Here is a 13,410-nt window from a genome sequence, read left to right on the forward strand (position 1 = left end):
AAGAGGACAGCTCACTTCAAATTACTTCAGTTGCTGAAGTGGTAGGGAGTCTTCACTGTGAACTCAACAGATTTGATGTTCAAGCCCAGCTGATAACTCATGTGACAGTAGTGGTTTGCACGTTGTGAGCATGTTCTGCATTTCAAATCAGATAACCCTGCTAGTAACTGTTAAAAACTGCCTTGCAAATTAATTTGTGTGTTGACTACATTTTGTATCGGCATATTCTTGAGAGTGCTTAGGGGGAATGGGAAAACATCTCATTCGTAAATAGCTTGTAGAAAACAAATGTATGTTAACAGAAGCAGAAAGTGTTAAAGGAGAGCAGAAACATTTCTTGTCGGGGAATGAAATATCTCTGTGTCTGTGCTGTGGATGCAGCAGAACTATTTAATAGATACACCCCATTTTCACCCTGTCCCAACCCCTAGGAGTGTTCTTGGAAGAGGAGTATTATTCCCTCTCAGGTGACCCAGTGAGTCACAGCCCTGCTAATGAACCATTCAGATTTTCACCTCTAGGCATGTCCAGTACTGCTTTCTTTGAGCTTTGCAGACATTTAGTGACTGGAAAAATCTGTCTTGATTTTGTCAAGCTCATAATTACACTTTATTCAATACTGAAGTGTGTTGTGAGACAGGAATTCAGCATTACACTGAATTCATCTCATGTACAGAAAGGCCTGATCTTGACGGGGTGCCCCACTCTTGTACTGAGAACCAAAGTTTCTTCAGTTATGGTATGAGCATCAACAGCCGTTTCATTTCATACACAGAAAGGGTGTAAAATTAGATCAGATTTTAGAAAGAAATAACACTGTGTGTGCTAAAGTACTTTGAGATTTGCTTTGTGGCTTACTTATTTTCCGTAAGTGAAGGTATAATGTCAAGGAATTTTTAACCTGTAGTTGTTTCCAATTTTCTCATATTACTAGTTTGTGTAATATCCTGCATTTTTTACATACCTTATTAATTTAGTTAAACTATATCTGCACTTTTAAATTTTTCCCTACATTAATCACTTCACATGCTGATTACTGGTTTCAGAAATTCTGTTTAATGTTAAGTGAGGCTCTTCTGTCCTACATTAACAAAACAGAGTATGCCAGTGATACTGTATGAATTTAATCACTGAGAGTATCCAAAGATGTTTCAGGCTGTGTACATTGAAGAGAGTTATTGCTAAAAGTCACAGATAAATATCCAAAGATGTTTCAGGGTGTGTAGATAGAAGAGAGGTATTTCTAAAAGTCAGAGATAACTACCTTAAAGCAAGATGAGGCAGATTGCACTGTCTTAGGCTCTGCAGCTCAAGAACATTGCAGAGCCACATAGAAACTGGATGACATATACCATATGTGGCTAAACAAATTAATTAAGATTGTGTTGTCTGTTAGGTAGTAGCCTCTCAGTCTGTGAAATGAAGCTTGGCAACAAAAGCAATACTTAGAAAATAATATTGCTTTCAACCCCAGACTTCAGCCATTTCCATGGATTATTCATGTCTTTCGGAAAATCTGAAATGTTTCAAACAAATTAATAGATGACGTTTGATCTTCACGTATTTCATAACTGCTCATTTAAATGCCTATCAGCAGCAGGGAGACCAGTTTAATTTTTGTGTAGATGTATAAAAATCTGTTTTCCTAAAGGAACTGAAACCTGTCTGTACCAGCTTGCCACATCAGTTAAATTTATTTTGACAAAATTTTAGATGGAGCAGTATCAGGCCATATAAATTGCTTTTCTGTTGAAGTGGTAATTCCTGCACTGTTTGTCCTTGACATTTAGAAATATTCTTATAGTACAGATTCTATTCAAGCAGAAATTATTCATCTTTGAACACAGTGCTGACCATGGTCCCCAGTAAAAGCAAGGGATCACGTGCCCAGCAGAGCAGACAGTTATTTGCTCCAATTCTGTTACATTTCTGATAGGGATGTGAGCACAGCTGGTGGAAAATGGTGCTGCTGTGTGTCACAGCGGATCCTTTGTCTTGCAGGGCTGTAATCCTCAGAGGAAATGCTTCTCTTTCATCTTGCAGTTTTTTGAAGGCGCTCAGTCTCAGCTGTTAATTTTTGAGGCTCAGGGTTATGAAATGCAAAGTGCTGCTCAGTGGCTTCCTGAGGATGCAGTATTGATGTGCTCACAGCCGAGAAAGCTTTGAATGGTAAATTGTACCTCATTTCCATTTGTAATTTCATAAACTCTTGTATTAACAGAGACCACCTCAAAGCAAGCATGAGGCAGGTTCCCATGATACAGAGAGGCAGAATGAAGGTCAAGGAGCAGCAGAAATCAGTGTGGCAACCAGCAGTACTGGTCAGGTAAGTAGAGTATTTTCCTTGTTTTAATACAATTTATATTTGAGACATATGATGCTTACATGTAATTATTTAACTTACTGTGTTTGCATGCCAACTCATTTAAAAAAAATGTATGTTTTTCTTCTTTCCATCTATATCTGGGAAATTTCTTGTATGTACTGTAAGGAAGTGTTTGAATAAAGGGAATTATTAATATTCAGTAATGCAGGAAGCATTTTTCTTTTGTTTAAATGATTAATGAGCCTAATGCTGTGAAAGAGATAGCAAGAATGATTACAGGAAATGTATTTCATTGTAGGTGAACTGTAATATAAGAAGTATTAGTAAATTATGGAAAATTGTTCAAATTGTTTATTTTAGAAACTACCACTAAGATATTAGTGATTTTTAAAAAAACAAGAAAAGCAAATGACAGGTTTATTATTAATGTTTCTTTAATACTATATTATCTAAAGCTTTGAAACTGAAGTATCAATGAGGTAATCTCCTTAAAGTTGGCTGAAGGGTTGTTTAAATGCTTCTAAATAATCTTCCATTGCTGTTCCTCCTTTTATTACTGAAATACATTAGTGGAATATTTTGAGATATACATTAAATTCTTTACTTGTCCTTTAAAATCTATATTTATTACTACTCTCTTTGGCTAAAAATAGTTTTATTTATCTACCTTTATTATTTTCTTTCATGATTTCCAACTGTAGCTTAGACATTCCCACTAGGAACTTAGGTTTTTAAAATGTCACACTACAGATTTATTAGCTGAATTCATATACAGGATATTTTTGTTACTCCAGGGAAGTAAAATTATTTAAATATTTCCAAAAGTGTCTTGTAGAAGATTTATCAGAAAGAATTGTGGTTTGGTTGGAATATTTCACTTGATTAAACATTAAGCATAGCCCATAATTTTGCTTTTGAAATACATTTGATCACCATTTGGAATTAAGTTCTATCTTCCATATCTTGTTGTGGTTCTGACTCTTAATTCTTTTGACAGCTTTATTGTTTGGGAAGAAAATAGTTCACTGCTGCTTTTGGGCTGAAAGCATAATGTATTTAAATAATTGATGCATTGTTGCTCTATCATCCATCTTCAGAGAATGAATTAGGAGTTTTTTCTGGACAATATATTTTACAGAGAAGGAAGGAAGGAGGGATTGTCATGTCTTGGCAGACTTATGAAAAGGGAAAATCTATTCATAATTCAGTTGAGGCCTTAATGTTGAGGATTTGTGCAATTTTGACCTTTGCCTTGTAAAAATGTATAAAACATGGCTGTTTTATACATTTGCCAGGAGGCAAAACCTTCCTCCTGGTGGGGGATAGAGCCAGGGCACTATATCTGTGTTAAAACAGCCATCTGGGGATTATTTGCTTTCAGTGCAAGTCCAGACAGAGAAGGTTTAATGGATTGGACATAACATTAATTTCTGATAAACCAGCTCAGTATACTTAGAGCAATCACCATTCAGTGGAGTGAAAAAAAAAAAAGTTTTCACCAAATTATTTTGTTCTAATTGGATTTGTAGTCAGTGTTAATTGAAACCAGGATTTTCACTTTTCAAGTGTGTTCTTTTCAGTACCTTGTTTCAGCTGTCTTTTCCTTTCCATTGCACTCACTACTCTCCCACTGAAGTAAAATTTTGTTTATAGCTTCATTTTGCAAAATCTGTAAAGGAATTTGTTGAGATTGTCCATCTTGTTCAGAAAATATGTCACAAAACATGGCAAAATACTCAGCTGGCATGGTAAATAGTAGGTAAAACAATGAGTGAAAGATAGTGAAGTATAAAAGCCAGAAACAAGATGAAGTAGACTGGAAAAGATTTTGAAGGAGAAGGTCCTACACAAGAAGGGTCCACGTAATATTTGTCATTTTCTTGAATGAATGTCTGCTCACCTGACATTAGTTCCTTGGCATTAGTCTTTACAAGCCAGTGAGAAATGTAGTTACACTTCGGCTGAGCATCCTGGTAGCAGGAAGCAGTGCCTTGTGATGGCCCTGAGGGAATTGGTTACCTGAACTGAGGCTGCTATTTCCATCTACACCACGGTGAATTTTAATACATAGTGCAGCAGACTTATGTAATTTTTTTACTTTTTTGGATGAAACAACCACACTGAGCTTAATAATGGATAATTTTGGTTCGTACATTATGTTGAACCTGTAATTCTCTGAATATAGTTTGAGGAAATATGAAGGGACTGCAGGGTATAAAAATCCGGGAATTCGTTCCTATATTCGTCACTATACCATAGTGAAGTATATGGGAATACTTCCCGTATACTTCACTATAGCACTGAACATTATTTAAGTGAATTATGGAGAAAATGTAGTGTGATTTTCTTCCTAAGCTTTTAGATTCTGATTTTTTCCCTGTAGTCAACAGAGAAAATAAGGGTTTGTTTACATTGGAAATACAGATTGGAATAAATGCTGGTAATATAAATAATTCCAGTTATACTCTTGTAGCAAAAAATACTTCTTCTGGAACATGTATCACATTTGCAGGATTCAAATGTGGAGTGAAATGAGTATAATAATGTTAATGTGTTTAAATATTCCAGTATAACTAGACTCTTTTCTGTCTATACAAACACTTCATTAAGTTACTCCTACCTTGTACTTATAAGTCTCTTTCAACTTCATGTTTAAGATGTTGAACTGTATGAACTGCAAAATTCCTGTTTCTTTATGGAGCACGTAGAAGAAACAGACATTATTTCAAAGTGTCTTCCATGGAATTTTCTTCAGTGTGTTACCTATTTTACTGGGAAAAAAATTTTATTCATTTCAGTTTGAAAATGTTTGCAAAATAGGCTAATAATTCCATTAACTGATTTTAGGTTTTTTAGAGGATCAAATTAAAACTGGTGACTACCTCAGGAAAAATAGTTATTGATACTAAAAGTCTTCTCTAAACAAATATTTTTTTTAATTTCCCAAATCAAATGGGAAGGGAGTGATATAGTAAGGAAAACATCACAGATAGAAAACAACGGCAAATAAAAAAGTAAGAATATGAGTGGATAAAAAGTGGTAGAAAAGGGAGAAATGTAAATACATTAAATTAATTAAAATAAGACGAAGATGCTAAAAATTGAGTCTTGCTAATACACATAGGAGCATACCTAGGTTCTAGGAAAATTACATCAAGTATTGTCAGCATTATTTTATAGTTTTCACTAAACCACTTATGATTTGCTTTTGAAATAGACAAATTCAAGTAGAGTTATTCATTGCCCAGATCAGTCTCTTGTTACTGATGGGTTCTTGGATACCTACTCCAGTGCACTACAAAATCTGACATAAAAGTGGAGTCTGTTTTTTTCACTTTGTTGAAATTATGATTCAGTTTGTTCCAAAATCCTCTTCTTCTTGGTGAAAATAGTAATTAAATCCATTCAGTTGAAAATACAGTTCTATTGAGACTGAATTTCAGGAAAAAGGGCTAATAAAACCAGGTTTAACAGTGACTTCTATGTTGTGTCAGGGCAGAGAGGACCTAAGAGAAGCATGTTGGCATTTAATTGCTGTCGGCACAACTGCATCATCCAGTGCTGAAACTGACTTAGCCAATGTTGTTCTGTCCCTCAGAATTTGTTTTATATGAGTTGTTATTTAAATCTGTAGGCTTCTGCTGCTCGAGTGGACCATGAGACAGCCAGTGTTATGAACTCTAGTAGTAACTATTCTGTTCCTCGCAGACTGACAAGTCATCTGGGTACCAAGGTAACCGAAGATTACAAACCACAGGTCGCTAATGCTACGTTTTTACTAATACAATAACCTCATTGTTTCTGCCAGTAGTACTAATATTATCTGAACAGTCTTGTCCATACATAGTAACTTTTATTAAGTTAAAATTCTATTACATTTTTTCAACTTTGAAAATATATGTACAGAAACATTTTTTTTTGTAACTTGTTGATGAGTTAAAAGTTGTTACAGTAAGGAACAAGCAATTCCTAGAAGCTACTGGGATATCAAAAAACCTTGTGATGTTGCTTTATAATCCATTATGAAAATTAACCTTTTTAAGAGCGCTTCTTCGAATACTTTTGCAGAATCCAAATGCACAAAAAAAGCACAGTTGCCAGTAAATTAAACATACCAAAAAAAATTATTTAAGTCCTTTGCAGCATCTGCAGACAGAAGACTGCACTTTTCATGCAGCATGAAAAGAGAGGGGAAGAACAGGGCAAATTCACAAGCCACTGGATCCCCTACTGCCTCTGGAATCAGCAGCAGTGTGGATACTGTGGGTGCTGTGCTGAGAACAGTCCTGTGGGAAGGCGTACCTATTAATTTTGCATAGTGTTAATGATTTTGGGGCTTAAAACAGTGTTACAGCATTATCATTTCAGTCCCATACTGTATGCTCATTGTAAATGGAGGTGATATCAGCTGTCTGTCTGCCAGTTTTCACTGCAAACTGTAGAACTCCACAAAGTTACAAACAGTGGGAAAGCCCTGAAGGCAGGGACAGGAGTGACTGGAAGGATGCAGGCAAAGACACAGGTTCAACTGAGTGTACTCTGGAGCAGGGAATTATTAATGCCTTAAAAGGGAAAATGGTAGAGATTCTAAATGGAGCAGCACATTTACAGGTGCAGAAAGAGATGAGTCTGTGAGCAGTCTGTTTAAACAAAAGAAACAAATAGATTTTTTTTGTTTGTTTTTCCTATAATACATGACCTGCATCTTGGAGACCTGATTTGGTAGCTTCTTCAGCTTTATTCTCTGGCAAAAACTTAACCTTCCAAATCCAAGTAACACTGTATTATAGCAGCCAGTTGAAACATCTGCAAAGAGATACACATAAAGCAAATTAAATTCACTCTCCTTTAAACAAAGGCTGTGTTTAAATGCTGCATTTGGGGTTTCCCAGACCAGGAAGACAGAATCTCCAAACTGGGATGCTAGACTCTCATAGAAGTGGCTCCTATTTCAATAGGTTTTGCCATGTGACCATTCAGTTTCACAAACTCTTAAGATTTGTATTGCCTCAGCAACCCTGCAGTGTTTAGAGAAGTCCATGTTACCAGACTCGCTGTTTAGTCTGCCTGCTGCTGTTCATTATTTTTGAAACTCAGTATGGGTATTAAACTTCAGGCACATTGGAATTGTCACTGAAGTCACCAAATAAAATCATTCATCAGTGCAAATATCTAATTATTAGTAAGAAAATTTGTCTAATGGTCCAGAGTCTCATTTCTTCCTTAATTACTACATTCTAGAGAAACACACATGCTGCTAATTTATAATTCCCTTTGATAGGTTCTTTATGCTGTGCTTTGACTTTGAATGTTCCTGTTTGTCTTGGCTTTAGGAGTTTGGAGTTTTTAGATAGTATCTAAGATCATCCTCTACATCCTATTATTCTGCTAAAAGTTGATGGGAAGAATCAAATGCATTTCTTGATTGAAAGCTGTTACTGAAGAGTGGGAGTACAAACAAATAGTGCCTTGACCACAATATTACACAAAAGCCAAGGGAATCACTCAAAAATCACTATTTTTAATTTTAAAAAGTGGGTTACTCCAAGTTAAATGGGTAATGCTGGGTTTTCATGGTGTGAGTTAATTTGACAAATGCTCACTATTTTATACATACTGAATAAGCATTTGTTTGCTTTACTGTTTTTATCCCTGTAAACTTGAAAAAGTATTAATTTAACTCTTTAGTTTTGCATTTTCTCAAAATAATCTGGTCGATATAAGTCAGTGACCCTAATAAAAAAATATCAGTTAATTTGAGGTATTTTAAAGGAAAACTTAAAATACATGGATGTAACATTTTTTCAGCATGATGTAACTATAAATAAAGTGTAATGAATTCACCCAGAGCATACTTTGTTAAAGAAAGATTTAATTTTGAAGGTATTTTGGTTTCCAAAAATGAAACACTTTCATTATCGCTTTGTTTAATCTTTTGGTATTAAGGAAATCTGGAAGTCTTTGCTATTGGTTTTGTAGATTAATACAGTTACACACAGCTACCCCCCCACTTCCAGCCATTTAACCACAAAGTGGAATTTATTAAGATTATGAATGCTGAAGTAGTAATAGTGTTTAATTACATTTAAACAGCACAATTTTTTCACCATTAAATAAGGGGGTTTTTTGCTCATATGTACCATTCAAATTTCGTTTCAATTTGATGTGTGTTTTTAAAACGTAACTGTATTTTTAACATCATTTGACCTGCAGGTGGAAATGGTGTATTCATTGTTATCAATGCTTGGTACTCATGATAAAGATGACATGTCAAGAACATTGCTAGCAATGTCTAGCTCCCAGGACAGCTGCATAGCCATGCGTCAGTCTGGATGTCTTCCTCTCCTCATCCAGCTTTTACATGGCAACGATAAGGACTCTGTGTTGTTAGGAAACTCCCGTGGTAGTAAAGAGGCCCGTGCCAGAGCCAGCGCAGCGCTGCACAACATCATTCACTCCCAGCCCGATGATAAGCGAGGCAGACGGGAAATCCGTGTGCTTCATCTCTTGGAGCAGATCCGTGCTTACTGTGAAACGTGTTGGGAATGGCAGGAGGCACATGAACAAGGCATGGACCAAGACAAAAACCCAAGTAGGTTCTGCAAGCCATATAAAAACATTTTGAGGATATATTGAAAATAGTGGATTTACAGAAAGTACAGCTTTAATCTAACTTCTTGTTGAATGTATGCAAGTTTTCTTATATACATATATGTGTGTGCATGGTGTCTTCTTTATTTAAGTTCAGCTACTGCTGGGAAATAGTATGTGTCACAGATATGGTACCCTATTTACAAGCTTTTTATTTAAATCTTGGAGTACGGTGTGCTTTCCAGATAGTAGTGGTTTATATTTGTAATTTGTAAAATAATATTGAATATACACTCATTCTGTTTTACATTTTTATGGATAAACAATCCCAAATTGCTCTTCATGCAGATGTTTAGGAGATAGCACTTTCCATTTGAAAGAGGGGCAGAGAGAACAAATTAAATAATCTCATCTATCTAAATGAACTGCTATTGATAATGCTATATGTGAGAAATGTAAATTAATAGGATTTTTCTCAGGGAACAGTTAGAAAAATAGATTTAACCTTAGAGTTACCTTCGTTGCTCCTCTGAATTGAGGGCATCCCATGAGTGTAGCCTGTAGGTGTCCGTGGCAGGTGTGTGACTGAAATCAGGGCTGCTTTGTGCCTGGTGCTCTTCAGCAGAAGTGCTCTGCAGAAGCTGTATCAGTACCATTTCTGCATTATCCAGAACCTAGCTCATAAAAATATGAACTTAAAAATTTCTAGGTTATGAAGCAAAAGGTTTAATTAACCATTCATAAGGATATAGCACCCAAAGAAACAGCATATTATTTATTGCCACCAGAATATTTGACCATATTGACTTGTTTCGCAAACATTATTAATTTCTAAGAGTAATAAGGTAATACTTTTTGCACCGCAAGTCGTGTTTCTAACTCGGCACATACATTCAGGATTCTCCCTAATTTGCTTTCAAGCATCAAATATATTTACAGTACACACTTTCTTTAGTAATAGTCTTAACTAATTGTGTGTTCATGGATTACTGGGAAGATACAGACCTTACCAAAACTGCAGCTGGTTTATTTTTGAGATTAGATTTGCTCTGGAGAACTTATGATCTAGACAAAATCACCTGGAAGGTACTAATTACTACCTGTTTCTGGATCAGTGCCTGCTCCAGTGGATCATCAGATTTGTCCTGCAGTGTGTGTTTTGATGAAACTTTCATTTGATGAAGAACACAGACATGCAATGAATGAGCTTGGTAAGATCAGACTTCAGAAGCTTGCTAGAAACCATGGCACTCCTTGTGCATGTCACTGCATATATGGCTTTTTTTTACTAACAGTTTAAGTTATTAACAACAATTCATTTGTGTCAGTTGTCCTCTAAGTGCTGAAAGCAGTTGAAATTAACTACACCATTTCTCACTGGAAAAAGTATTATTATGTCAGTTACTGTTTTTTCTGGCACAAATTGTGAATTTTGGAAAAGTAATATTATGGTGGAAATATTTGCAATTTTACAAGTATGGAACTTAAAATTGAGACTGTTTTCTGGGATGGGTGGTTTTTTGATTGGTGTTTTAGTGGGGTTTTTTCATCCTGCATTTGTTCTTATTTGATGGCCTGAATTTTTTAGTCCATGCTCAGTAAATTCCATGCATGCAATTTTAGTAATTTATATGTCTTTATGAGCATTGTGGTTTTCAGACGTTTGAGGTTTCTTCTGTACATAAAAATGCAATTTGTTCCTTGCTACATATGTCCTGTACTTGCAACATTAGAGTACAGCTATGACTTTTTTCCTTACCTGAATCTTTTTAAAGGAGGTTTGCAGGCCATTGCTGAACTGCTGCAAGTGGATTGTGAAATGTATGGACTCACAAATGACCACTATAGTGTTACCCTAAGGAGGTATGCTGGCATGGCTCTGACAAACCTGACTTTTGGAGATGTGGCAAACAAGGTGAGAGCAGACCTGTAAACTTGCAGTAATTTCAGTTCATACCTGTTTGAATTACAGCTCTCAACACAGGTGATTAAAATTTCCAGGACAGGATATTGAGTTCAAACTCAAGGCAGGAGTTCCATATACCTCTCTCATTCCATCCTGTTGCTGACAGCACCACAAACAGAATCTTGCATCATACAACTATGGTATTGGCTCTCAAATCACGTTTGTAAATGAAAGCAAGGATTTTATCTATTGGCCTGCTTTTTTAATGAGAACTAGATTAGTACGGCACACAGCGATTTTATAGTAACTGATTCTTTCTGAGAATGTTGAATTAAAATTTGTAATTGAGTCATTTTCTGAAGTTTTCAGTTATTTAACAATACTATTACTGTCTAATGAAATTTTTCCAACCTCTTCAGGCTAGAGCTTGCTTTTAAATATATGGAGTATATCTGTATCAAACTGGGCACTACTTCTATCATTATAAGAGAAAATTGGTTCCCCTATTTTCTGAGAAGGACATTTCTTATAAACGCTAGAAACTTCCAATAGATTTGCCAGACGGTGGATCTTAAAATAACTCAATACTGAAGACTTACCCTTCTACTCTAGAGGGAAGAGATTTCAGCAGTAAATGGAAATAACAGAGAACTCAGGATTTGTTCTCTCACTAGGCAGTAGGTAACAGCACATTGCTGGCTCACAGCGGGTTTTATTTGGTGCAAAGGAGAGAAGGCTTCTAAGGTAGTAAAGGTCCAGATCATGTCCTAGAAGTGCTGTAAAAAATACAGAATTTTAGCACAATTTTGCCACTTCTGTATTTAAACCGATAGCTATGCTGAAATTTTAATAGTTGTAAACCAAGTATTTATTGTTGACAACATATTTACTAAGTTTTTCTTAAATTTAGATATTGTTTGCTTAAAATATCAAAACATTATGCAGAAGCAGCCATCTAACCTGCTGTTTAATCCTGCTCACTATTTTTTTTTCTCCTGATTGCTAACAGGCTACATTATGTTCCATGAAGGGCTGCATGAGAGCTCTTGTAGCACAGCTGAAATCTGAAAGTGAAGACTTGCAGCAGGTAATGCTCTTTTGAGATAAAATGCTTCTTTTGTTGTCTTGTCTGCCTTAACTTTGATGTAAAATTTTTCTCTATTTATTTCATTAATTAGGAAGTACATTCTTCTTGTAAAATATTCTTATCTGTAGGATCATGTTCTGTGATTCTTTGTGGTTTGTTTTTGTTTTTTTTTTTTTTAAATCATAATGCACGGCTGCAAATCTTTTTTTATGACCCTGATCTGTTACTGTCTGTTCTAATGGGTCTTGCTGTGTAAGGAAAACAGCCTGAAAATAAAACCTTTAGGAAGTGCTTAGGGTAATCCTCAGAGCTGAAAGAGCAGAACTGTTGGAACTTGTGTAAAATTACTAAATATTAAATTATAATCAGCTTTAATTAATGCTTATTGCATACAAAGTGGAACAGTTCTTTAAAAGAAAGCCCCCTTTTTCCTTGCAGTCTGAGTGAATCATCAGACAAAAGAGCAATTTTAAATAAATCTGACCTTATCTGTTAACGAAATATTCTCTCCTTAACAGGAGAAGCTTACTAGTTAAAATTGAGGAAAATATTAGAATTACAATAGAGGTTATTGGATAAACTCTGTGATGTTCTATTAGGACAGGTATTGAGTATTTTTGAAAAGAGAGTCACAGCCCCATGGGCCCTCTGACCTCTGGGAGTGTCCCCAGCCACTGGCACCTAGACACCACACACACACAGAGAGCAGGAAGTCCTCCATTCAGCACAAGTTATAAATGGGATTTAGTAAGAATATGGGACTGAGTGTCCTCAAAAAGTAAGTCCACACAACTGTATCAGCCAGTCAGCTGTTCAGAAGTCACTGTGCCTTTCTGTCCCCTGTGCTTTCCTGTGCTGAAAGATCACCTCAGTCCATCTGATTTCCTGCATTTGAAACCTTTGGGTCCTGCCATCCTGCAGTAAGTGTTCTACAGTTCCAGAATGCTCTTCCCCTGGATCCCACAGTGTCCCACATCCCCAGTCCAAAATGGGCAGAGAGCTGCTCCCTTTGACTCCCCTGAGCGTCACAGCCGTGCCACGGCGTAGTGGGTTCCCTGAGAGAGTTCTGGGAAGAGCCTGGACAGGGCACAGTTCCCACCTGGCTTTGGGCTCCTGTGTTGCTCTGGCTGTGTTGAGGTGGGCTCTGAGGGGCTGGTGGCTCCTTGGGAGCAGCCAGGGCTGGGTGTTCCCAAGCCCTTCCATGTGCCACGGGCTCCTTGTGCTCCACTGCGGGGGTGAGCAAGGGAGCATTCACCATGATAACCTGAAAAGTTCATGCACTTCTGTGACAATGAGAACACTCATAAGCAAAAGTTTTCTATCGAATTAATTTCATGAGAGATATGCATGCTTACAGCTGTTCATGAATGGATAGAGTTTAATACGTAATGACTGCCCACTACAGTGACAACCTATTTGAATATAACTGCTGCCAAGTACAAGGACATCTTCTGGAGATAACTATTCTGCTTATAAAAGGCACAGTGTTTTTTTTAAATA

The 13,410-nt window shown here is 36.3% G+C and overlaps 1 protein-coding gene across 9 annotated transcripts in view; it reads left to right on the forward strand.

Moving 5' to 3' along the window:
• APC (APC regulator of WNT signaling pathway) overlaps positions 1-13,410 on the forward strand; it is a 96,589-nt gene that overhangs the window by 68,078 nt on the left and 15,101 nt on the right. For all 9 annotated transcript variants that reach the window (XM_041399188.1, XM_041399186.1, XM_041399182.1 and 6 more), the window contains 6 exons: positions 2,222-2,326; positions 5,961-6,059; positions 8,540-8,918; positions 10,033-10,128; positions 10,693-10,832; positions 11,833-11,910. In XM_041399188.1, the coding sequence (XP_041255122.1) occupies positions 2,222-2,326; positions 5,961-6,059; positions 8,540-8,918; positions 10,033-10,128; positions 10,693-10,832; positions 11,833-11,910 (897 nt within the window). The remainder of the gene's footprint in view (positions 1-2,221; positions 2,327-5,960; positions 6,060-8,539; positions 8,919-10,032; positions 10,129-10,692; positions 10,833-11,832; positions 11,911-13,410) is intronic.

The sequence above is a fragment of the Onychostruthus taczanowskii genome, unplaced genomic scaffold (assembly GCF_017590055.1).
Source record: "Onychostruthus taczanowskii isolate IOZ18803 unplaced genomic scaffold, ASM1759005v1 scaffold158, whole genome shotgun sequence".
Taxonomy (NCBI): domain Eukaryota; kingdom Metazoa; phylum Chordata; class Aves; order Passeriformes; family Passeridae; genus Onychostruthus; species Onychostruthus taczanowskii.